General features: G+C 41.9%; 11 protein-coding genes across 11 annotated transcripts; all 11 read left to right on the forward strand.

Annotated features, from left to right (window-relative positions):
• Nucleotides 1-2,329: 2,329 nt before the first annotated feature.
• Nucleotides 2,330-2,644, forward strand: TM35_000074280 (uncharacterized protein; the record flags this gene model as incomplete). Its single annotated transcript, XM_029023874.1, has 1 exon — nt 2,330-2,644. One exon carries the CDS (start codon nt 2,330-2,332, stop codon nt 2,642-2,644), a length of 315 nt encoding a protein of 104 aa, XP_028885070.1.
• A 747-nt stretch (nt 2,645-3,391) lies between these two features.
• On the forward strand, nt 3,392-3,730 carry TM35_000074290 (uncharacterized protein; the record flags this gene model as incomplete). The annotated part of the gene is made up of 1 exon (XM_029023875.1): nt 3,392-3,730. The coding sequence occupies one exon, from the start codon at nt 3,392-3,394 to the stop codon at nt 3,728-3,730; it is 339 nt and encodes a 112-aa protein (XP_028885071.1).
• A 73-nt stretch (nt 3,731-3,803) lies between these two features.
• Nucleotides 3,804-4,304, forward strand: TM35_000074300 (uncharacterized protein; the record flags this gene model as incomplete). Its single annotated transcript, XM_029023876.1, has 1 exon — nt 3,804-4,304. The coding sequence occupies one exon, from the start codon at nt 3,804-3,806 to the stop codon at nt 4,302-4,304; it is 501 nt and encodes a 166-aa protein (XP_028885072.1).
• Nucleotides 4,305-11,899: 7,595 nt separating this feature from the next.
• Nucleotides 11,900-13,537, forward strand: TM35_000074310 (CDC16 protein; the record flags this gene model as incomplete). The annotated part of the gene is made up of 1 exon (XM_029023877.1): nt 11,900-13,537. The coding sequence occupies one exon, from the start codon at nt 11,900-11,902 to the stop codon at nt 13,535-13,537; it is 1,638 nt and encodes a 545-aa protein (XP_028885073.1).
• Nucleotides 13,538-13,735: 198 nt separating this feature from the next.
• On the forward strand, nt 13,736-14,431 carry TM35_000074320 (uncharacterized protein; the record flags this gene model as incomplete). The annotated part of the gene is made up of 1 exon (XM_029023878.1): nt 13,736-14,431. One exon carries the CDS (start codon nt 13,736-13,738, stop codon nt 14,429-14,431), a length of 696 nt encoding a protein of 231 aa, XP_028885074.1.
• Nucleotides 14,432-14,665: 234 nt separating this feature from the next.
• TM35_000074330 (4-oxalocrotonate decarboxylase) lies at nt 14,666-15,469 on the forward strand (the record flags this gene model as incomplete). The annotated part of the gene is made up of 1 exon (XM_029023879.1): nt 14,666-15,469. One exon carries the CDS (start codon nt 14,666-14,668, stop codon nt 15,467-15,469), a length of 804 nt encoding a protein of 267 aa, XP_028885075.1.
• A 213-nt stretch (nt 15,470-15,682) lies between these two features.
• Nucleotides 15,683-16,633, forward strand: TM35_000074340 (uncharacterized protein; the record flags this gene model as incomplete). Its single annotated transcript, XM_029023880.1, has 1 exon — nt 15,683-16,633. One exon carries the CDS (start codon nt 15,683-15,685, stop codon nt 16,631-16,633), a length of 951 nt encoding a protein of 316 aa, XP_028885076.1.
• A 191-nt stretch (nt 16,634-16,824) lies between these two features.
• TM35_000074350 (nuclear movement protein) lies at nt 16,825-17,352 on the forward strand (the record flags this gene model as incomplete). The annotated part of the gene is made up of 1 exon (XM_029023881.1): nt 16,825-17,352. One exon carries the CDS (start codon nt 16,825-16,827, stop codon nt 17,350-17,352), a length of 528 nt encoding a protein of 175 aa, XP_028885077.1.
• A 339-nt stretch (nt 17,353-17,691) lies between these two features.
• Nucleotides 17,692-18,438, forward strand: TM35_000074360 (uncharacterized protein; the record flags this gene model as incomplete). Its single annotated transcript, XM_029023882.1, has 1 exon — nt 17,692-18,438. The coding sequence occupies one exon, from the start codon at nt 17,692-17,694 to the stop codon at nt 18,436-18,438; it is 747 nt and encodes a 248-aa protein (XP_028885078.1).
• A 1,235-nt stretch (nt 18,439-19,673) lies between these two features.
• TM35_000074370 (phospholipase C, delta) lies at nt 19,674-21,806 on the forward strand (the record flags this gene model as incomplete). Its single annotated transcript, XM_029023883.1, has 1 exon — nt 19,674-21,806. One exon carries the CDS (start codon nt 19,674-19,676, stop codon nt 21,804-21,806), a length of 2,133 nt encoding a protein of 710 aa, XP_028885079.1.
• Nucleotides 21,807-22,854: 1,048 nt separating this feature from the next.
• On the forward strand, nt 22,855-24,045 carry TM35_000074380 (uncharacterized protein; the record flags this gene model as incomplete). Its single annotated transcript, XM_029023884.1, has 1 exon — nt 22,855-24,045. One exon carries the CDS (start codon nt 22,855-22,857, stop codon nt 24,043-24,045), a length of 1,191 nt encoding a protein of 396 aa, XP_028885080.1.
• Nucleotides 24,046-24,655: the final 610 nt, after the last annotated feature.

Consider the following 24,655-nt stretch of genomic DNA (forward strand, 5'->3'; position numbering starts at 1 on the left):
TTTTCGTGCTTTCGCCGTCCTTTCGCCGTGGGGCAAGTTCGGGCGAAGTTTTCGAGCCGGCCAGCACCGCCCACCCCCAAAGGGCACCCGGAAGCGGGAAAAAACAGCAACAACCGCCCAACGCGGCAAGAAACAGGGAAGAGACCCGAAGAACCCCGACCCGCGCCAGGGGAATCTATTTTCCGGCGTTTCCCGAAACGGTGTGGCCCTTCGGCGCCTGAACCCCTTCCGCCCAGCCGCAAAGCAACCTGCCGAAGCCCCAACAACCAATGCAGGACCACGCCGGCGGAAACCCCGCGCCAGCACCGGCAAAAGAAGAGAAAAAAAGATGAGACATCGAAATATCAGCTGAATCCTTCCTAAAGCCCGGCCCTTTTCATAAAAAAAAAAAAAAAAACGATGATTTTTTTGCTTTTTGCCCAAAACCCCTTCTGGCGTTTTTTGTTTCCTTTTTTTTTTTTCCTGTTGTCCGGTTCACCCCGGGGGCTGAAAGGAAGAGGGAAGCAGCGGGAACCCCCCCCCCCCCCCTGTTAACGGTTTTTTTTTTTTTTTTCGCTTCTTGATGTGTATGGCGATCTGTTTCTTTCTTTGAGCGCATCAGAAACCATTATTTTTGAGTTAATCTTGTTCACCAGCATCCTCACCAGGAATGGGCCACACCTGGGGCCTTCAGGCGCACCACCTGTCCGACCGATGGTTTGAGATATGCCCGCCTTTCTGCCTAAAAGAATGGCGCCGACCTTTGCGAAAAATATAGATCCCACGGGGGGACGTTTTTAATGAGAAGCGAAACGCAGAAGGGGTAAAGAGCAGGAGAAGTCAATAATTGAAAGAGCGCTTCTTCACAGCATCCGCATTGGCCGATTTGGTTGGGAATGGGTCGTTGCCCTCTTGGCGCGGCGCGTTGCGGAATTCGATTCGTTTCGCACGCATGCTGGGGGATTTGGCTTCGGACCCAAGGGCAAAGGAACATGCTGTGCTAAGCAGACTTGGCTCCAGGAAAGGTTGGAATTATACTAGGCAGCACCATGGGTGCACCGCGGCGTTTTCACGCCAAGGCCGGTTAAGAAACCGTTTTCGGGCGTTGGGTCCAAAACGCGACCCCCACCGATCTTCACCGAAGCCATCAAACCCCGGAGGGCGAGAATCGCGCGAGCCCCCTTTATTTCGAGGAACGGGCCTTTTTTTTTTTTTTTTTTTTTTTGAAAAACGGCGGCGTTTTTGACCCTGGTAGGGCGGTTTTCTCTTTGCGCGACGCCTCGCAAAACTTATCTTGGCAACACCCCCACGTGAGAAACTTGCGGCTTGGTGCCCCCTGGGGTGGTGTTAACCGAGCGGCCGGTTTGTCGCGCGATGGATCCCCATGACTTATCAATCGGGTACAGGACCCCAAAAATCACCCCAGAGTGAGCCGCCAAACCTTACCTATTTTAGGGGAATGCCGCCCCTTTTTTTCCCATTGGTTGTTCGTTCTCTCTTGCGCGCTTCCTCTCTGGCAAGGGCCCCCCTCGTTGCGTGCTTGTCTCCGCGTGTGCGGGCCTGTGTGTGTATGTGTGTTTCTGGTGGCGTGTCGGACCCTTTTTTCTCTCGATAACCTTCGGGCGAGGGCAAAGCCGCAGGGAAATGAGTGCGCTGTGCTTTTGGAGTTGGGGGTGGGGTCTGAATGCCGGGGTGTTGTGGGTGGCGGTGATTCTGGCGAGGTGTCTGGCGAAGGCGGGGGCGATAAACTTTGATCTTCCAGAGATTGCTGGATCCCCTTAACCCATTTTTCTTGATATTAGAGACCGCCGATGGATTCTCGCAAGAGTATTTCCGCATCGGCACAAGTAAGCTACAGGGTCTTATACTTTACTTCTGGGGTGGGGTTTGCCTTGGTTTGGCGGGGTTGTTTCTTTTGGCCCCCAAGCCATGGACAACAGGTTGAGAAGAATGGCGCTACTGCTTTCGCAACAATTTAAAAATGCAGATGGAAGACTCGTGTGTGAAAACTTTTGAGTTTTATTTCTTCCTTTAGGTTGAGTTATGGGTTCCCTTTTGCTGGGTATTCTTTCCTGAATAAAAGTTTTCTGAGAAGATGCCAGTTTACCAGAGAAAATTCATCTCAGGGTTCTACCGCGTCCCTTTTACGTGGAAGGGGCCAATATTTTCCTTCAAAAGACCACCCAGAGTAACATAGAAAGCGTGATGCTGTGTGTATCACCCCTGACCTTCTTGGATAAAGTTTTGCCCCAGCACAACGCAGCTGGCCCCGGTGTGTATGACGTTTTGCACCTTATGAACCCGCAACAGCTCCAGAAGGGAGTTTAGCGGCCATGGTTTCCCCAGAAGAATGAGAGGTAATGGAGCTTGGCACCACCTTTCGATGGGCAAATGCCGCCAAGGGAATAGCATTCCTAGGAACGCATGTGTTAAAATAAATTTTTACTTGCTTTTTTGGGAAACCAAATCCCGAAAAAATTTAGTGATTGATTTTAGTGTGCCTCGCCGAGGCGGCGTCCCATTACAAGAGCAATCCAAATATGTATTTTTAACTCCTTGGGTACCATATGCTTCGGCAATACCAATAAAGGATTGCCGGTCTGAACTCTTGCAATGGTATTTAAAATGCCAGGACTGCATTTATAGCCCATGGGAAGGCGGGTGAACTCGTCTAGTTCCCCCAAAATCAGCGCGGCAAAGGAAACTTGCCTGCATATCAACTGGTAGGGGCGCCTGGGAAAAACGATGCCTTTAAATCAACTACCGTTGCGGCGGCGCCGCAAGCCAGATCCAAATGCTGGGAAATATGGCAAAAAAGGAACGTTTCGTTGAAGCTGCTCGAATAACGCTTGGTTTCTTCGTGCGCTCCGCATCAGCGTTGTTAATGCGTAAATTGGATTCACGTTCCTTGAAATGCGTTTCGTATTTCCATATATTATTCCACGCCTCGGCCCTACGGCCCACCGGCAGTATCGTTCAGGCGTTTTCCAATCTATTTGGTGGTAAGTGTTCCAGCACCTATTTATTGCAACAGTAATCGTTCTTCTTCTTTTGTCGCCACCAGAGTTCGATTGTATATCTGTAGCACGCTGTCTCCTTTAAAAGGGGTGCTGCATTCTTGTTTCACGGATTCTGGTAAGGTCCATTTTTTCACTGCCCATTTTTCTAAATGTCTTGCATCAATGATGTCCATTGCTCTGACTTGTTTATTGTTGCGACCCAATGGCCTAGATATCATACCTTGCCCCGTGGGAGTTCCATGGGATCCTCGTGTTTCCTCAGCTGTGTTCGCAATCGCGGGTTGGGATCGTGTTTTTTTTTTTCTCTTTTTGGCTTGTAAGGTTCTTTTTGAAAAGCGACATGGCACGCAGAGCTATGATGTCCAATACGACCACAACTGAAACAGCGTGCCATGCTGGATGGTGGTGGTCCTGGATTTTTCTTCTGCAACTTCATGGCGACCTCTGCAAAAGTATCATCCTGTTTTTTGAGGCCCAATGATGGCCTCCCGAAACTCCTGCATCTCTGCCCCCGGAAGATTCCTAACCGTTTGTATTATCCAAAATTCTGTACAAATCCCTCGTCTCATTTGAATCTGTTGCACCGCCATCCTCTCATTACGAAAAGTGCGTTTCTATTGCAGAAACATATTCCATGCCTCGTTATAATCTGGAAAAGGATTTTCTGGCATGGGAAAAAGTTTTCCCGGCATGCGGTCACTAATTGGCGTGGCGATGTCTCCATCAAATAACCTATCATTCCTTCAAAAGTACGGATTCACTCTTCTGACCTGGCGCTTTCGCTCGTGCTGGGAGCCGGAGTTCATGTGTTCCCCTGAAATCCTAATTTTATATCATGTCCAGTATGCCATTGATGCTTTATCCCATTTCCATGGGCTTTCTGATAGATTGATAGTTTTGTTGCTGGTATTTGATCATTCCGGGATTTTTTTTCTGCTACATTTGTATTGTGACGTTCAGGCCCTATTTGTTTTAACAATTCCATCACCTGAATCTCTCTTTGAACGAGTGTGTTATAATGCTGCCGCCGAGTTGTACTTGCTCTTCTCAAAATTGTTTCTGACTCACTTGCCGTTTCGAATGCGTTTTTACCATTTTTTTTGTCCGTGGTTTAATGGCAAATATGTGCAATTTGTCTTTGCATTTCCTGGGCCTGTACCTTTGCGTTTGCCTGTGGTTAAAAACTGTCGTCCCTCAATTGCGTTCCTGCAGATTGCTTCTAGTGGTATAATGGTGATTCTTTTGCTTCCAATGCTGCCCGTTTGGCTCTTTAGCGCGCGTATGCTTCCTCTAAACCACGTATAAAATTGGTTTTCCTTGGCATAACGGCACTAACGATGAAAGCACGCAAGTCCTCCCAGTCATGGATCTATTTAGGTCTTTTTTTACCATAAGTATGTCGTTTTTTAGTGTAAACAAATCATCCACATGATAACTTAAATGTAGAGTTTCTTCTGGACGAAGTTCAAATGCAAAAGCCGTAGGGCCGTTATGGGTCACAAAAACTGCGAACACCTGCTTGTTGGTCAACCGCGCTTTTCTTAAGTAAGACAGACGGATCATACATATCATTTTCATTATTTATACGCTTACTTTTTTTCAGAAGCTAACCTTTGAGAGAGTGCGGGGGTGAAAAAGAATAATCATTATAGAGAAATTTAATTCCATACACTATTTGATTCCTATTAACGTAACACCCGATCATTTCCTTTAGGAGCGGTCAAAAAAAAAAAAGGGCCGCCGCCCACCAAAGCCGCAAGCCCACAACCAAGAGAAGCCGGGAGGTCCTTTCGCCCTAGCGGCAGCGGAAAAGGCCTCAGAGAAAAAAAAATAAAGATGGGGTGCCGTACCAAATCTTTTTTGAAAGCTTGCGATAAGAATGGCAAAGCCTTACTTTTTGGAACTACAGATTTATGGGTTTTGGTAAACCAAATTCTACTTCTTTTATCTTTACAGTCTGCCCAACAGTAAGTTTCTGAAAAGCCCACCCAACCCAACCCACTCCGCCCCGAGCGGGAAGCGGGCTAAATGGGCTTCTCAGCACTTCCATTTCGTTAGTTTCTGTTATGTATTGGCAATCATCATCGGGAAAACATTTGATAGAGATATGTAAATAATGCATCAAAACTTGTATGAACAATCATGGAAACAAAATATTTTTTCTCTTGTGTTTTTATTTCTTTAAAGGGGGAGTAAGGCTAGGGTATTCTTTTAGGAAAGGGCAGTTTAACGGCAGTGCGTTTGGTTGTGGGTGCGGAAATGCCCAGTGGGTGACGGGTTTGCCCCGTAAGAAAAAACACTCTGGGATGGGAGCTGGCGGTTTGCCATAGTCCACGAGGCGTCTTGGCTTGGGTGAGGGTGATTCCTATGGCGCCCCGTTCCCCACGCGAAGCGGCACTTTAACCTAAGGGCTTCTGGTTGGAAGTGGGGGTTGCCGGCCCGCTCCCTCATGCGAACGAAAACGCCCCATAACGATAAGACCAGCGGTCGCGCATCAGGGGGCGCCTCTGGGGTTTTGGAAATGGGGATCTCCACGTTTATTCGGCGAGTTCAACTGGCCAAAAGCAACGGCGCCCACCCCATCAGCAGGCTGCTTGCCGCGCCGTTGCCTGGCGAAATGCCGGCCCAAGATTTTTTGGGATGCCACCGAACGCTGTTCACTCGATAAAAACCGTCAAACTTGGGCAAGTCATCTTGCAATGGAAACCCAGACCCGAAAGCAGGATGGCCCTAAAAAAAAAAAAAAAACCAGCACCCTTGTCGAAGAAATCGCTGCTGGAAACCGAAAGGCCACTTTAAGATATTGCTGAACCCCCAAAGTGAAATTCCCCCACCCACCCCCAGCCGCGCCCCCGCAAAAAAACTTTCATAATGAAGGGTTGGAGCGCGCCAATATGGTGGTCAAGGGCGGCCCGCAAGACACGCCATAGATTTTGGGTGTTGGACGAAAAAACAACCCACAATCGCGAATAAATATGGGCAAAGAAGAATCCAATAGAGAAGGCTGCGGTGGCGGTTGAAAAGCCCCACCCGCCACCCAGTGAGAAAGGGGGCTTTTGTTCCACCAAAAGGGGGCGCATAATAGCCAAAGAATCGCCAATAATCTAAAACAATCCCTATTCTCGATTAGTGGCGTAAGTTTGCAAATGTATGAGTCCAAAATTTACCCCTTCAAGCGCGTTCTGTCGAAAGAAGCGTGGGACTGGAACCGTCAATGAGCCAATTCGGAAGATACCATTGGTGCAAGCGGATGTGGAAACAAGCCGAATTGCCAAAGCACAGCCGCAGTTGAGAAAAAACAGAATGCATTCCTTTTTGCAGAAGAACAGCATTCTACGATAAACATATTATATTCGCTTAAACCCTGCAGAGGAAGAAAAAAATATATTTTCAGTAGAATAAGCCAATTTGGAGATCCTATTTCCTAAGTGGAATTTATGCTGTGCGAGGTTGGGCATCACGACTGATGATGCTAGGGCCGCCGTATCGTGCAGCAAAGCGCCGACCCCCAAGAGGGAGTAAAAGAATTGCATTCGCGGATACAAGAAGAATAGTGGAAGCTATACTTTCACCTTAAAAAAGAAAGAAAACGAAGGAGAAATAAATGAAATAACGGAACTGACGAAATAAAAGACATGAGGGGCCTTTAAAACCCGCGCCCCGCTTGAGAAGGAACGGGCCGGGGAGGGTGGGCATTGAAAAACTTATTTTTGTACACTGTAGTGAAAAGAAACAAATTACGAAACATGGATTCCCAGTACAAAATTCGTTTGCATAATAACGCAATGCCAAACTATTATTTTCTCACGGGGCAAAAAAAAAAAAAAAAAACAATCAATATAAAAAAAAAAGTACTTCCAAAACACGATCATAGAATGATTACCACCTTTTGCAGGCGCAGGTCGCAGAGGGCTGGGGAATTACCGCAGGAGCAAGCTTTATTCGTTTCCTTCCTCAGACTTGCTGGTACGATGTAAGGCAAAGCAGCGGCCTTGCTATACTTGAAGTGGCCCTTATTCTAGCTTTCTCAACTGATAATATTAGAGGGCAAAAGCCCTTGAAGAGAATCGGGCTATTTCATGGAACTTTTTCCTTTCCCCATAGTTTACAACGGTAGTTCGGAAATTGCCCACACTATTACAAGTGGTTTGCCCGGATATCCTGAGCTCATTAAACTTTGGTCTACCGCCAATTCAGAAGTGGATATTCATGGTTGGATTAGCAATGACCGCATCGCTGGGCCAAAGGAAAAGATAGAAATATGGGAAAAGTAAGTATTTTTTAGAGAATATAATAATCTAGCGACACAACTGGAGAGGAACAACAGGCGTTCACCGAGATGTACGATTTTATCGGGGTGCTGTCCAATCATGAACCACAGACTCTCTCTTTGAGGTAAGAAGGTCATTTCAACATTAGAGGAGGGCCATTTATTTTTAATTATTGACGGTTAAGCGGAAAGGAAAGTAACGACACATCGTATATGATGTGCGCCATTTGGGTGTGGGAAAGGAATTCCCGTTTTCCTATATTATCTCTTCTTAAAATTGATGTGTTGACGATGGTCAACCCTTGCCCGTGGGACGTTGGGGCCTTAAGGTTGGTCAGAGTTTGCCCCACGTACACTGCACTGCCAAGAGAAGAGAATGGCTTAAACCCTTCTTTGGGAATGACCCTGTCCCGTTCACTTTTGAAGTTGCTAACTACTGCTTTATTGGTTGTGAAGGCTCACCCATGTGCAGTTGAAGTGTATTCCTGTTCATGTATCTAGTGGAGGTTAAGATTGCTGTCAGTGCGTGGGAAGTTGGGCCGCAGAGAATTTTTCCAAAAGAGGGCTTGAGCTCTCCAATTCTCCTTCCATGCCTTTCAAATGAATACATATCCTCTCAGAAGGTTTGGCCCTTGCAGCGCCTGCCGTGGGTGAAGTTTTGCAGAGAAATAAAACAGAATCGATGTGGAGTTGCATGCTTCAAGGCCGAACCTCGGAGATGTTTTAAAGACGTTTTTCAATTTCCATTTTGCCAGTAACTAATGCTATTATATAACTAGTTGTCTTGACGGACTCATTGCGGGTTGGGTTTAATTTATACGATGGCATGAAAAAAAAAACCAAAACAAATAGAAAACACTTTTCCTCCTCCTCTTCTCTTTCAATTGCGAAAATATAAGACGTAAGATATAACATATATTTTTTTTATCCGCAAGAAATGGGTTTGATTATCACTCTTTTCCGGCCAACAGCCTCCATTTCGAGAGCAACATTCTCAAAAATGTTCCGGTATTATTCATATATTATAAGTGTAGGGCCCATGATTTTTCTTCATAGCGCCTTGTTGGATTTCATCTCGATTGATTCCTATTGGTAAAATCAACGGATATCTTCTTCTCTTGCAGGAGAAGAATAATGGTGAAAACTGTTAATATATATTAATTGATATACATTTTGTTGTTTCTATGGGGCCTGCCGCCCGCGATAGAGAAGAGAAGGCATTCAGATTACACTCGGTGAAGTGCACATATGGCATCACCATGGGCTAAACTACAGGGCTGTAAGTGAATGAAGTGTGATATGAAGGAGTGGATGTTGCCCTTAGGGATGGATAACTCATCATATCCACCTTGGGCAGTGCAAGAACTAGGTGCATTTGAAGAATATTATATTATTTTCATGAGACCGCATCGATATTCTAATCGTATGAATTGGATGACTTGAGGGGCGCTTTGGTGAAAGAGTGGGTAATTTTTACTTTTCCTAACTGACTTGAAGAATGTCGCGCCGATGGGGCGGAGCATGCGAATTAAGCAGGAGCCCGCCGTAGATATATGAAGGGCCGGCCTTCATACGCAATGGGGTCCGCCAGGCTTTACGCCAGAATTAAACAATCCTCTGCATTTTATCAGAACCATTTCCCCACACCCACTGGGGGAGATCGGTGCCCATAAAAAGAAGAGAGAACTTTGGGCCCCAGCTGGGGGTTAAAAGGCGCTGCCCTATCCCCGAAACCGGCCCCCCACACCTTTAGACCAAGAGATTTTTCTTGAATGGGGCGCCGTATGTTTCGCTGGATGGGTCTGGTGCTCTCCAGGGGCTGTTCCCTTGGTGGCGCAAATTAGTTTACTAGAGCTGGGGCTTGGGCTTCTGGGTGCGGGTTCCTTTTTCGTGGCCCCGGTTCCTCTTGGGGGCGGCGGCGTTGTTTTACTTTTATTCCCATTGAATGCCGAGCGTATGAAGAGGAAAGCGACACGGATTCACACGTGTCAGAAAACAATTATCAATCTGGAACGTTCCAACTCAGCTATGGGGCCTTGGGGCGCGCATGCTTCCCGTGGGCAAAGTGGCTTATGGGACTTCTGCGCGGGACCCCACCCCCCTTCAACCCCCGGCGCCCCAGAGATTTGGACATTGTAAAAAAAAAAAAAAAGAAACTCCTGTAGAGATTAATTACTTCCCCCAGAGCTTTCAAACACCAAAACGGCCGCCGCCGCCCGCAGCTGGCGAGGAAACTCGCCTATGCAGACGAGGGTTCTGCGCGTAAAAAAGGATCGGGAAATTTTTTTTTTTTTGGATATGGCGGGGTCCGGATTCCCTATACCAATCCCGATTTTCAGAGTAGCGAAATCCATGCCCACCGTGGGGATTGGAACATCTATTAATCAGTTGCACCACGCCATTCGCCAGCGCGGTGCGGAACACCAATGGAACCATTGCAAACGCTGCAAATGCCAGCCGGAACGGTCCTTAGGGTCCTTTCTCGAGTTCCGATTTCTCTAGCTTTGCACGCCTGCTCTTGGTGCTTTGTGTCTCATTTTCGCCTTGCGGGGCGGCGGCCTCTTTGGAAGAAATACGTCGTCAACCTTTTCCCCTACGCAGGGAAGCGAGGTACTGACCCTTGATGCCCTCCCATTCCTCCATCAAATATCCTAAAAGCAAGGCGTTTATACAGAACCCGCGTGTCTAAAGCCCCCCTTTCTATTATTATTATTATTATTTTTTTTGGAAAATCTTCTTGCACAAAAGGTGTTTTTTTTTTTTAACTCAGTCATTTGTCGAATCAAACCAACATTTTTTAATGCCACGCGCCGGGAAACCCTGGCGACGAATGGGAACGTTGCGATGGAGATTGGGTGGATTTTCCCATGCAAAGCCATATTGCATTTCCAGCAGTGTGGCGAGTGTTTTTGGTGGCGTGTGCGCGTGTGTGTGTTTGTGTGTCTGTGGTGTTGTGGTTCCTTGCTCTGGCGTCGTGTCTTCTCTTGGATTCTGCCGATTGATGGTTTTTTTTTGAAAACATCTCCTCAATGGCGTTCCAAAGTACCATTTAAGAGATCAAGTGAAATGTATACGAATAGCTAACGTTTCTCCGTTGTAAAAATTAAATAATCTTTTTTATTATTGAAAACGTATGTGCCAGCTCTTCTTCTCGAAGGGGATCTGGTTAATTTCCGGGCCCCTCCACGCGATCCCATGGGATTTGGCGGGAAATGTGGGCGTCATAGGTGCCGGGGTGGCGCGCCATTGGGGCTGAGATTTTAATTTGGGACTGAAGAATTCAAATTTGATAACCCTAAAGAGAAACAGAGATGTGAGACGATCGCACGTGCTGGAAAGCCATGCTTTTGGTTCCCGCGTCTTGGGGGCAGCATGCTCCCAGAAAAAAAGAAATTACGAAATCACCCCCCGATCATCTGCCAATGGCCCCGCCGTGGGTTCCTGTTCTTGGCCGGAGGGCTGGGGGGTTACGGTTTTTTTTTGTTTTATTTTTATTTTTTAGTTTTTGGTGACGCCCTTTGCGCCCCCGCTTTGGTGAGGAGACGTTTCTTCTTTTGCGGTCGCGACAGGTTTTTCTGAGGATTTTTTCCTTCATCATTTCATTTTCTTTTCCAGTTCGCCCCCCGGCGATTTTTGGGTTGTTAATGGGAAGGCGTCGCCCCGCGAGGGTCCGCCACATTCCTTCGCCGAAGCGGGGCGCGTTGGCGGCGGTTTGGCGGAGCGTTGGGGGTTTGAACCGGCCCTCCCCGCACCCAAACTGAAATACAACGCTTCGCTTGCTTGCGGGGTCTCCGTGTGCGCGGGTTGTGGGGGTTTCTTTTCTTTTCTTTTGAGGGCTCGGGGGATTTCCTAGCGGGAGCGCCGATCGCGAAAGCGGGGTTTTTTTTTTGGGGGGGGTGTGGGGTGGAGAAAATTTGTCCAATTTTTTTGTCTGCTTTTCAGTTTTTCCCCCCACCGAGGCGCGGGTTAAAAGGCGTTCGAAAGGTTTACCTTCGCTTTGGCGCGGCGGTGAGTTGGTTTTTTCTGCCCTCGGAAGTGGGACGGGTCCCCGGGGAAGTTTTTCGGGCGGTGGGGGCCGCAGGCTTGTGTTATTTTTTTTTTGGGTATTGGGATTCCGAATGCCTGAATCTGGCCGCGGGTGGCTTTTTTTTTTTTTTGTTTCCTCCTCGTTTCCTTCCCTGCCGGTTTTCTTGACCCCCTGGTTGGGCAAGGTGGCGGGGTGATGTCTGAATGAAGGGTGTGGTGAGTGATTGGTTTTTACTGGGAAATTTTTTTTTTTTCCCCTGCGGGGCCGTTATTGCCATACAGTGCAATTTCTTTCTTTTTCTTTTTTTTTTCTGGTGATGGGTGATCGTTCGTTATTATTATAATTATAATTGTAATAATAATTATTATAATAATTATAATTATTGTTATTATTATTATAATTATAATTATTATTTTATTTTGGAGAGTCATGTTTTTCATTCTTCTATGCGATGGATGTTGGATCTTATTATTATCTGTTTTTTTATTCTTCTTTCTAGGTTCTATACTTGATCTCTTTCTTCTTGCTTGGATGTATTGACTGTGCTATATTTCTATACCTAAAAACCTTCTTCTTGTTCTTGTTAGCCTTCTTTAGTTGTACATGAAGCGTATTTCTTTGCTTGAGTCAAATGCTAGGAGGTTTTTAGAGAATGACCAACCCCTTAATGCCATTTCAATTACTGCAATTTTACGGGAAATTGAACCAAAGTCGATACATTATTTGCTTTTACATGCAAAAACTTTATTTGCTGCTCGTGAATACGATCTTGCTATCCGTGTTGCAAGAGATGTATTGAATTATGAAGCAGAAAATCCAGAGGCTATTTTAATTTCTATGAAATCAGCTTATGAATTGGGTGATACAAGGGAATGTTCAGCTTTAGCAGAAAAGCTTAGACAAAACCCATCAATGAATGTTATAGCATTGTGTTATTTGGGAAGATGTTCTGAACTATCTGGAGATACCAAAAAAGCTGCACAATACTATCAGTTAGCTTTAGAGATAGATCCTTTTTGTGGGGAACCCATGAATGCTTTAATTGAAAGAAGACTTTTAAACATGAGTGACCTTAGGACACTTGTTGAATCATTAAAGTTACCACCTGAGGCAGAAGTTATCCGTGCTTCTTACAAAGCCCGTTTACCGTTTGAATCAATTTCACAGGAACATAATATATTTATTCCAAGAACAATATTACAATTACAAACAGCTTCAATTGCATATGAAAAAAATGATTTACAACAAGCGTTAACTTTAACAACAGAATTATTAGAATCGATGCCTTTTAATAGAGAAGCTGTTTGTTTACATCTTTCAATCCTTGTGGATATGAAAGCAACTTCAAAATTGTTTGATCAAGCTCATTATTTATGTAATAATAAATTACATGCAGAATTAGCAGTTTATGCGATTGGTTGTTTTCATTTTTCATTATCTAATTATGAACGTGCAGGACGTTTTTTCAGCAGAGCAACAGAGTTAGATGCTTCATTTGCTGAAGCTTGGATTGCATATGGTCACTGTTATGCGAAACTAGAAGAAGGTGAGCAAGCATTAAGTGTATATAGAAGAGCTATGAATTATTTCCCAGGTCTTCCTTGTTGCAGTACTTTTGTTGGGATGCAATATAGCCGAATTCATCAATGGAAATTGGCATCTTATTTTCTTGAAGAAGCTAGGTTAAATATTCCAAATGATCCTCTTGTACTTAATGAAATTGGTGTTTTGTGTGTGAAAACATACAGACTTCAAGATGCTTTAAAGATTCTTCGAAAGGCTTATGATTCTCTTGCAAATCCAGAAAACCCTTCAGAGCATCGAGATTGTATTATTTTTAATTTAGCAACTGTTTGTCGGAAATTACAGTTATATGAGGATGCTATTTCATTCCATACCTTGTATGTGAAATGTCGTCCTAACGCCAGTCATGGTCATTGTTCACTAGCTTTTACGTATCATTTAATGGGAAATCTAAAGGCTGCCATATCTCACTATCATATGGCTTTGAGTATAAAGGCTGATTCATTTTGCCGTGATATGCTTGATCGTGCACTGGCAACAGAATTTGGAGGTGGTGCAATGGGATTTGCCTGGAGGACAGAAGGTAATTTTGGTTCACCATCTCCAGATGATGTTTCTTTTTCAACTGTATCAAGAACGCTACGCTCTGAGTCAATGGCTGCTGAAAGTATGGGACCTTCACCGCGTCCAAGTGTCGGACGAAGTTTACCTTTTTAAGTGGAATACAGAATCCTATAAACAGTATAGTTTATATATATATATATATATATATATATATTATTACTATTATTATTATTATTATTATTTTTTTAAAAAAGAAAAAAAAATGTGGGAAACATGAAAGTAAGTTGGAATATGTTGATTTTTTCTTTCTTTCGTTTGCTTATTTGCTTTTCTGCAAGTGCCACAAGTAGAATGAAGCCAGCAGAGGTTTATGCGTCCATGATGGATATGGACGCGTCTCTTGTTCGGCACTATCTGGTAGGCGCAACGAATGAACCAGATGAAGTAATAGTCACTGAGCTGTTAGAACTGAAGAACCTAATAGCAAACCTAGACCCAAAGGTTGCTCGTGATGTTATTGTTAGCAAATCAGGAGACCGTGTTGGAACATTAGAGTGCCTTCGTCATTTGGGAGAGGTGCATTCCACAAAGGTGGAAAAGAAAGAACACAAGGCTGAAGGGAATGAAAAACGTAAAGAAAAAGGATTCTTCGATTGGTTGTTTGGGAAGAAATCCAAACACGAAACGGCGAAGGTGTCACGAGATACACCAAAAGCGAAAAATCATGAAAAAACAGTTCACCATCCAGAAACTGCTAATAAGCCTGAAGTAAAGCAGAGTAACGGGGTTGAACATTCAGAAAATGGTGGTGAAGGTTCTATCCCTTCAGACGCAACTCATAGGCAACTAACACCGGATAACTCTTCTGAATTAACCAAAAGATATTTTGGTCGTCCCGCCCCTATAAAATGTCCCGAGGAGGAGCGACTCTCAAATGAATATAACTTTGCTTCGTCTGCATCTACCGTACACGGCTCTACAATAGATCCTGGTGACGAGTTTCAGGCTATATATAGTCAGTTTGTAAATATGGCGAAAAAATCTTAGTTTTGCTTATTAAAAACAAAGAAAAAAAAAGAGAAACAGAAACTATCTTATGTTTCTCTTTTTCTCGCTTGACTCTCTCTCAGTTTCCCTTTTTTTCTTCTATCATCTTGAACTGTTATCAATACTTTAGTATTTATTTTTTCTTTTTTTTCTTTTTTTTTCTTTTTTTTTTCTTTTATTTACTTATTTACGTACCTTTATTTTTTTTTTTTTTGTTAGAGATTTTTGTAGAATATGTTCTCTCGAACGTGGAGGTTGTTGACTGTCTCGAAAGCGGCGGTTGAGAGCTACATGGATTATCTTCAAAATGCTGATCGAGAACTACCCGCTCTTAGTGAAATTCTTCCGCGACACCAGTTGAATTCTAAAGATCTTTTGGAGTTTCACTCTCTTTTGTGTGAAGTAATGCAGGATAATGGTTTCAAATTTATGGGAATAAAAGTAGTTCCTCCTACTGCAGGAGCATTACAGTCTCTTAGATCGACAGATGCTGTTTGTATGCCAATTTTTTCTAATGCATTTCAGAATTCTACATTATCAATAAAACAACATCGAGTTCAATACGTTGAACCACTTTTTGTTTTGCGTTTAGGGTGTGATGCTCCATCACAGGTATCAGTTCATGCAGCTCCTGCTGTATGCGATATCTTTTCTCCTGGTATTGAGGTTACTGGATCAAGGTTTCCTTTTTATCCACCTCATTCAACAGGATTTGCTGCAGATTTGGGTGGATGTATCGCTTTGAGTCTTGGTGGGGAAACAAGGCTTGATCAAACTTCTTTGGATACATTAGGTGGTCACCACTTTGTTCTGACTCGAAAAAATGAACCTCTTCAGGTTGGTTCTGCTAAGAATTGTCTTGGAAGCCCAAGTGCGGCAGTTGCTTTAGCGGTAAGTTACGCAGTTTCTATTGGGAAACCTCTTCGTACTGGTCATTATGTGTTTTGTAGTGGAGTGGGTTCGCGGTCTCCCGCTCTTCCAGGAGATTATCAAGTTAATTATGGTGTTTATGGTAGTGTTTTCTTTTCTCTTACTTAAGTTGAAATTCAATTAATGAGTTAGAGGTGCTTATTGTAACTTATTTTTTTTTTTTTGTTATTTTAATTAGTATGTAGACCACTGATAAAGTGATTTCTCAAAAAAAAATTTTTTTTTCTCTGTTAAAAATCAAATTTTTTTTTTTCGCTATGTTATTTTATTTATTTTTATTTTATTATTGATTTTATTATATTTATTTATTAAATAGATATAATGATTATTCGACTCATAGGCGATAACTGGATACCAGAAGACAAGGTCCTTGTTAGTGTACGAGAAGACGATGAAGTAAAAGCTTCACTCCCTAACATAATGAAAAAGCTTGCGATAAAACGGATGGAAGAATACAAGCTATATCATGTTAGAGATGGAAGAAAGTGTGACTATGAACGACCCATCCATCTTAAATACACATGGAAACAATTTGGCTTCTCTACTGGGGGTCTTATATATTTAAGTAAAAAAGAACCTCCTATTGTAGAAAAGGTTTTGGAGACTGTTAAAAAGAATGAAACTGTGCAATACGAACAAGATCAACATAAAGACTTCACTCCGGAGTCTGACGCTGTAGGTACTTTTCCCATAGTAGCTCAAGATATTGGAGAAAATAAGAATGATAATTTAGATAGCTTTACTCAATTGCCTCATGGTTCTTCGTCTAAAGAAAAAATTCCTTTGAAGTCTTCTTTTCTTCAGGTACCTTTACATAATCAAGAAGATAATCTTGTATTACGACCAAATTCATCCGAAAAAGAGTTAAAAACGGATATACCCATATCTAAATCTAGTAATGATTATATTTGTAGAGATGAGGGAAACGACGTTTCTGCGTTGAGACCTGGTAAGTTTTTACTAGAAAGTGATTCCAATATAGAGGGTAAAGAAGTTTTGCCTCTTCCTGTATCATTGAATGTCGATTATCGTAGTTTTAATAATCCTAAAGTGACAACTTCACCTATTTTGAAAGAACATTCTGTGGGAGAAATTGATAATGATTTCTTTATGCGTCGATGTGAACGTACTGCTTATGTGGTTTCACTGTATGAGTTTGCACATCTGGAGTCACAAAGACAGCATCAACGAGCAGAAAAATTGCTTAATGACGTACAGAGACGTCCACCTCATACGCCACCAGTGACAACTAAACCCTTGTACAGAATATGAAAAAAATTAGTGTATATGTATCTATATTATGATTTTGCTATAAGATAAAATCTAAGTATCCTGTGCTACATTTACGGGGAATACTTTGGAGTTTGCTTTCTTTCTTCTAATATATTTTTTTTTTCTTTCCGTTTTCATAATGAAACTGCACATATAACAGTTTTTCGGGAGAGTACTAAGTGATAGTCACCATGTCTCTTGTTAAAAGTCAAGAAGGTATGACAGATCTAATACCCTGCAATGAACAATGTGGTGGAGATTATGATTCATATTCTTTTGGCCAAAATGATGCAGAGGTAATTATTACGGTTCCTCTGCCAGAAGGAACAACTGGAAAGATGCTTTCTGTGCAAATTTTGACATCCAAAATATCTGTAGGGATAAAAGGGAAAGAACCTCTTATTTCCGGAGAACTTTACAAGCCTGTGAAGGCAAGTGAGTGTACATGGTGTATTGAAGACAAAAAAACACTGGTGATTACTCTAGTGAAAACGAATCTTCAGTATGAGGAGTGGTGGCCTTGTGTTACGATTGGTGAAAGACAAATAGATATGAAAACCTTTAAGCCTCCCAGTAAACACGTTTCTGAATTAGATGAAACTGCTCAGTCGACTATTGCGAAGATGATGTTTGATCAACGACAAAAAATGCAAAATCTACCAACTAGTGATGAATTAAAGCTCATGGAGATGATGCGAGATGGAAAGGGACCGCATTAATTTCTGTGTATTACGTTTTTGGTCTTTTCATAAACTTTCCACCCCCTATTTACAAGCGTTTATTATTATTTTTATTTTCGTGTGAAATCTTATCTTTGCTTTCGGTGCCTGAATTATGGTATATATATGTTTTTTTTTTTTTTTCTCTAAATGCCTTTCATGTGTTGATTGCTTTGTTTTTACACTGTTTTTATTTATTATTATTATTATTATTATTATTATTATTATTATTATTATTATTATTATTATTATTATTATTATTATTTATTTATTTATTTATTTATTTTTTTTTTTTCTAGCTTCTCTCTTCTTTGGCAAATAGAATTACTTCCCTCATTCATGGGTACTGAAGCTCGGGACAACCTACTCAACGCGCTTGAAAAACCGGATTCCTTTGATGAGTGGCTTCTTGGAACCCAATACTCTCAGAAATACTTCAATATGTTGCGATTAAAGGCAGAATCGAGTCGTATTCCAAATAATAGTGAGAAGAATTCAAAAAGTCTCCGTCCTGTGAAAGTAAAAGCGGCAAGTAAAACGCAAGTACAAGCTGTTTCACAGGAGACAAACGCTTCAGTACCTGATGGTCAGGCGATACAGAAACTTGATGGGCTGTCACCAAAGAATACAATTAAAGGAAAAGGTGAACTACGACCTGCGTTTGAATCCACTACATCTTCAACCAAATGGAAGAAAGATACTTCGTTAAAAACTTTTAGGACCACTGGAAGCAACGTTAACGACCAACTTGATGAAGATATAACAACAAGAGAGCTTCTTTGGGAGTCTTATTATCGAACAAAAGACACCTATACAGGAGTTTTTCCGGCTCTTTTGACTCCCTACCAGCGGCCATTCTGGTCGTACAAGGCAGTTAACGACCAAGTGGAAAGGTCTGTTCTTCCTGAAAATATGCAACAAAGTAACCATTTTCCACAAGGAGCTTTAGCATCTACGTCTCCGTACACTATGTTCGATTTGCCACATGATGAAAAACCTATTATGACGAGGAGACACTATGCTACTGGTCCACCTTCCTTTGCTCCCACCCCATGTTCATCCAAATGGTTGAATGCTATGCGGTGAATACCCAATGTACAGATTAATGGTTTTTTTTTTTTCATGTTTTATGTTTTCCTTTACTCCTTTCATGCCTATATTCACTTGTGATGGTCGCTGTAATACTTCAGTTTGACTTATCATGTTTGGAAGTTTTTTTTTTTTTTTGAGACTACTTGAGATTAACAACTGTGTGTTTATATGCTTGTATGTCTTTCTTTCTCTCATTCTCTCTTTCTCTCTCTCTCTCTCTATCTGTCTGCCTATTTCTATGCAGTTTCGTGACACTGTTGCAAACACGAATAACTCTCATCTGTCTGTGGTTCTGATGCATTTTTTTCTCCCCTTCCTATTCTCATTAACACAATATAGTTTCTTAAGTTTCAGAGATGGGTAAGGTCCACGGTTCATTGGCTCGTGCTGGTAAGGTGAAGAACCAGACCCCAAAGGTCGCCAAGCAGGAAAAGAAGAAGCAGCCCCGTGGCCGTGCGTTCAAGCGCCTCAAGTACACTCAACGCTACCTTGCGAAGACACTGAAGGCCGGTGAGAAGCTCCGCATGAACAAGCAACCCCCTGGTAAGGCCGGTTAAGATGTAGGAAACAATTAATATCATTTTCCTTTTTATTCCATTTTTTACCACATGGTAGAATTTTTTATAAGATGAATTGATCAGCATACTTTTTCTTATTTTTCTACGTTCTATGCGAACATTCAATGATGTGTTTATATATCTATTTGTGTATGAGTACATACCCCTTTAACATTTCTTTCCTTTCTTTTCTTTTCTTTTTATTTTATTCTATCTCATTTACAGAGTTTTTCTCGGGATACTAGAGGAAACATGGGTAAGGTCCACGGTTCATTGGCTCGTGCTGGTAAGGTGAAGAACCAGACCCCAAAGGTCGCCAAGCAGGAAAAGAAGAAGCAGCCCCGTGGCCGTGCGTTCAAGCGCCTCAAGTACACACAACGCTACCTTGCGAAGACACTGAAGGCCGGTGAGAAGCTCCGCATGAACAAGCAACCCCCTGGTAAGGCCGGTTAAGTGTAGAGGAAGACTCAAAAAGATTTTTTTCTGATTTCAAATATGTTATTTGCTCCCTAGTATATTTATATAAAACGTATGTAGAGTGAGGCCAGTATCCACAGTTAGGGTTTCGTGACCCTGTAAACTGTACACAACAATAATGTATTTTTTTTTTCTTTTTTTTTCTTTTCTTTTTGTGTCTTATATGTGAATGTTATTCTAGCTAAGGTTGTAACAATGGGTATCTGCCAGGCGAAAGAGCCCGTCGGCAAGGCGAATCATAATAATCATCGCTCTAAAGAATGCCATGAAGAAAAAAAAATAAATAGGAAGAATGATGAGAAGAACCCCCCTCATTCTCCACGGAATTTCGATCAGCAGGTTTTAGCGGAGCAGTACCTGCGTTCATTTCTTGAGGGGGCGGAAACAACTCTAAGTGCCACTTCCTTATTTAGATCATCAGCGGAACGGTATAATGTTTCCTTGACCTTTGTGAATACATGTGTAGAAGTAACGCGCACCCGGTTTCGATTGAAGACAAAGGTTGTTCTCGATATCATTACAAAAATTGCTAATGAATTAAAACTTGAGACAATTTCGAAAGCTCTCCCCGGTGTGACTGAATACTGCGTCGATGACGGTTTTGCCCGTCTTCTTAACGCGTGGTTTAATAAAAATACAGGATTCGCAAAACATACAGATGGGACCGCTGAGCGGATGGTGACTAATACTAAAGGTCATAACAATGGTGTGAGTACTACGAATGACTTTTCTAGTGTTTTAAATTCTTACTTTTGTTCAGCAAAACTGGTACATTCAATGAGTTTATATGAGAAATATGCGGGAGATGGGGATATGATGACTGTAGAACAGTTTGGAAAATTTCTTCGAGAAGAGCAACGTAATGATGTAACAGATCTTCAGGTACTGGAAAAGTGTAAATACCGTTTTGGTGGGGTTGTTCATAGATTCAATTTCAGTACTTACACGGGAAGTTTACTTACCAATAATGCCTTGGATCCATCACGCACAACAGATGTTTGGCAAGATATGACACAACCACTAACTCGATATCTAATCAATACTACACAAATTGAAACTGAAGATGATCTTAAGCGTGCATTGGCAGATAATACTAGAGCATTTGTATTGAGGGTTCGAAAAGGTGAAAATGGTATTCTCTATAGCGGAAAATGCCCACTACAATCTATTCTAGAAGGTATAAGAAAAAGTGGTTTTTTGACTATTCCTTATCCCATAATTCTTTGTTTGTCTCCAACAGATGAAATTCCAGTGGAAGTGAAAGATGAGTTAGCCCAAAAACTAACAGAAAGTCTTGGAGCTATGTTGGCAAAAGGTCTTATGTTTGAGGGAGCCATTATCAGTGATCCTAAATTCAGTCCTGCTGCTCAACGAAATAAAGTACTTATTGCTGGATATCAATGCAACTTAAAACCATTTGTTGGATGTTTGGTAGCAGATATGAATAAGGAAGGACTGGGAGTGCGTGTAACAGATGTTCTTCCAGGAACTCCAGCTTCTAAAGCCGGTTTATGCAAGGATGACTGGTTGACCCATATAAATGGTTTACCTATTCTAAGCAAGAAACACCTACGTGAGCACCTTGTAAAGTTTAATCTTGGTGAAGAATTTACGTTAAGGAAGGAAAACCTAAATGAGGTTAAGGTAGTGGTTGGAGGTACTGTTGATACAGAGGATAAGAAGGAATCTGTTGCCCTATCGAATATTCTGTTCTTAAAGTATACAAAATGTGAAAAACCTAGACCCTGGGAAATTCAGGTCTTCACAGAGAAGACTATTCGAACGGCACAACTTTCTAGGAAGGATCTTGATGATCACTTCGCTTTTTTCTCTAACAAAGAAGATATCGACAATGTGAATTGTATCAGCATCGCCTCCAAAATGGGAATGCAATTAATTAACTATGGAAATAGTTGGAAGGGTCAAATGTGGGCACAAGGACGTTTTGTGGATAATGGACACAGTGGGTATCTCATAAAAAGTGATTCAGAAGAGGAAGGAACCGTAGATACGACGGTACAAATCATTGCTGGCCCTCAAGAAATTCAGGAACCTGGTTTAACAAAAGGTGAAGTTCACGTCTATGGCGCAGGTTCAGCTCGGGTGAATGGAAATAATTTTACTTTTAAAGGATGTAACGATGCAACAGTAGCAGTGATTGATTGTGAGTTCGCACAAAAACGCGCCTCATCTATTTTTACTGCTGCATTTCCTCCAGCACTTCTGCGTGATGGGTATCGGGTGTTGCCCTTGGTACAAACTGCTGGGCCAAAGGAGACTGAAGTCCCTACTCTTGGTGCATACTGCTACATTCGCCGGAATAGATAGTTTGGAAATATGGGGTTGGGGATGAAAGGAATGAGAGCAAAAGAAGAGAATACAGAAAGAAAGAATGAGAGGGATTGAGGGAGCGAGGGAGAAGAAAAACAAAAAAAAAAACAAAAAGCAAAGAAACAAAGAAACAAAAAAAGTAGATAGATAGACTGCTTGTATAAGGCGTTAGGGTTCATCTAGAGGTGGCGGGAAATGAGAGAAGGGAGATGAATATGAGGTGGATGCAAAATGAGAGAGAAAGAAAAGAAAGAAAGGTAGGGTATAGTTCTCTCAGGCGACACGTAGCATGGTAAACGAGAGGAAATGAGTAAAGAGAGAGAGAGAAAGGAGAGCGGAACGACGCATTGGGAAAACCGACAGAGGAAGCGCTGATACCATAACACGTAACTAACGCTACCGCACATACGCAGCTATAATATTAGCAAGAGGAAGAAAAGGCATGGGTGTCATGATTGCTTACGTCTCCATTTGTTGAATTGATCTTTTGAACATCAAAAAAAAAAAAAAAATTGAACCGTTAAAAGATCTATAATGAATGAAAATAACCTGAGAAGAGATTCTTCAAATTAAACTGCCTTTTTTTTTTTTTTTTAAGGTGACCTCCCACAACAGTGTGGAGGTTAACTGTAGAGGAAGGAGTCACTGATAAGAATTGGCAATCTTCTTTGTGTTTCTTCACGTTAGGGAATCCAATGTGTGGAAAGTGAATGGAGGTGACAGCGAAGAAAAAAAAAAAGTGTCACAACAAAGTGCCACAGTAAGCTATTACCTCCGTTTTTCATCAAATATTGTCTTTTTCTTTCGCTTTTTCTTTTTTTTTTTTGTTTTTTTTCCATTATTTGTTTTTTCTTCATTTCCTCACATTCACCCATTACTGTTAAAGGTCTTGATATTCGTTTTTTTTTTTTTTGGCTTGACTGTTTTTAATAGAGGTTTACGAACCTTGTTTTTTCTTCTTCTTTTGAATCATTGTGGGTAAACAGAACGTGCCCCAACTAGTGAGAGAGTACAACTGCTACTGTTAATTAATTTATAGGCGCCGATGCTTCGGCGAACATCCAAGCGAGCCGTTGGCTACACGCCTGTAAATCCGGACACCTCACCAATGATTGCGTACAGTCAGTATCATTGGCATTACAATCTTCCACAGGGAATGGAACGACCACATGCGGTCAACCGAACAATGTCGGCTCCCTACCAGAGTGCTCATTCACTTGTCAACAAGTATCGTGGTGTGTGGATTGAACTCGATATGCATCCCGTTTTTCGAGTGGCCTTGGAACCACAACTACGTAAGCTTCCACATGGGCGTACGATGCCCAATACTCCTGTTGAGGAGGTTATCGCGGATTACACTAATTCAGCTCACCTTATTGATGATGAATTGACGAGAGATCTTTGGTTGGCAAAGGTACTTCAACACTGTGGATTCCATAGAAGTGGAGAGGCCATGGCATTATGGGAGAAGTATTGTCATGAACGCTTTATGACTGATGGTTCTACAGCAAAACCACCACTTGCTTTGGTTAAAGCTATTCTTTTCTACTGCAGTAAAATAGATCACAATAATTGGAAACCTATTTTTGAAAAATGCTTAAAAGATGGCTGGAACTATACACCCTTTTTTGACACCGCTCAATGGAATTTTCTTTTAAAAAGTGTGGGTCGTTTGGGTGATGAGCAAGGGGTTCGACTGATTCTTGAGGAGATGCTAGATGTTCAAGCTGATCTGGATCGAGTAGAAGCTCGATCTATTGTCGTTGCACTTAATGCTGTGAACGATAATATTATTTACGAATACATTAAAAAATATCTTTTTAACTTTGGGGAACGCAAGGTGAAATTTTTACGCATTACATATTCTGATCTTCGTGGTCATGGAGCAGGGAAGCTAAGAGTTCCCCTTAAGGAGAATGATAAAATGTATTATCACGTTTGCTGGCATAGTAGTATTCGAGCTCCAAGACAATTTTCACCACGTCAACTGTATTTTGATTACAATCCATCAACTTTGGGTTCAAGTGTGCATAATCCAAATGCAAAAATTGACGATATAGTAAAAGATAAAATTGAAAAATGGAAATCTGAAGGATTATTACCTGAAGATTATGTACACGAGGACCGAGTGTACGATCGTGGTGCTGCCTTTAAGAATGTATCACGCCAGGAGAAGTGGAAGAAGTGGCCAAAGATCGTGAAGAGCAAGAGAATGGGTTACACAGGTGACCCGTAAGTGGGGGGGGGGGTGTATAGATTGATAGGCTTGGATGAGAATGAAGGATATTTCAAAAATATTTTACAGGATTTGATGGTTTGTGTAATACTATACACATGTACAGCTATTTCAGCAGAGGGAATAGTAGAAGAGGACGCTTTTTTTTTTTTCTTGGAGCATAAAAAATAAAAAAAAAAACATTTTTATTTTTATTTTTTGTTTTCCTTCAGGAGTGTACTAGGAAGAATATAATTAAACGTGTTAATATTGCTGTGAATTATTATCATTGCTGTTATTATTATTGTTATTATTTTCCTAGCTATTTGATATTTCTCTCTTTCTTTCCTGTGTTGAGGGGTATATTGTGTGATTGGGTATCATATAGTGTACGTTGAACGGAGTTGTGTGTGTATTTGTTTGTTTCTGTGATAGAGTGTGTGTGTATGTGTGTGTGTGAGAGAGAGAGAGAGCGAATGGGAAAAACGGAGAATAATACTCTTAGTGCTAGGTTTGTTTCTCTTGTTCTTGTAAAGAATTCTTTTTTTTTCGTTTTATGTTTTCCCTGAACAATCCTTCTGCAGTATTTCATGAGAAGATGATCAACTCTTGTTTTTTTTTCCTTCTTTAC

This window comes from Trypanosoma theileri (assembly GCF_002087225.1).
Source record: "Trypanosoma theileri isolate Edinburgh chromosome Unknown TM35_Tth_7_V1, whole genome shotgun sequence".
In the NCBI taxonomy this organism is placed as follows: Eukaryota; Euglenozoa; class Kinetoplastea; order Trypanosomatida; family Trypanosomatidae; genus Trypanosoma; species Trypanosoma theileri.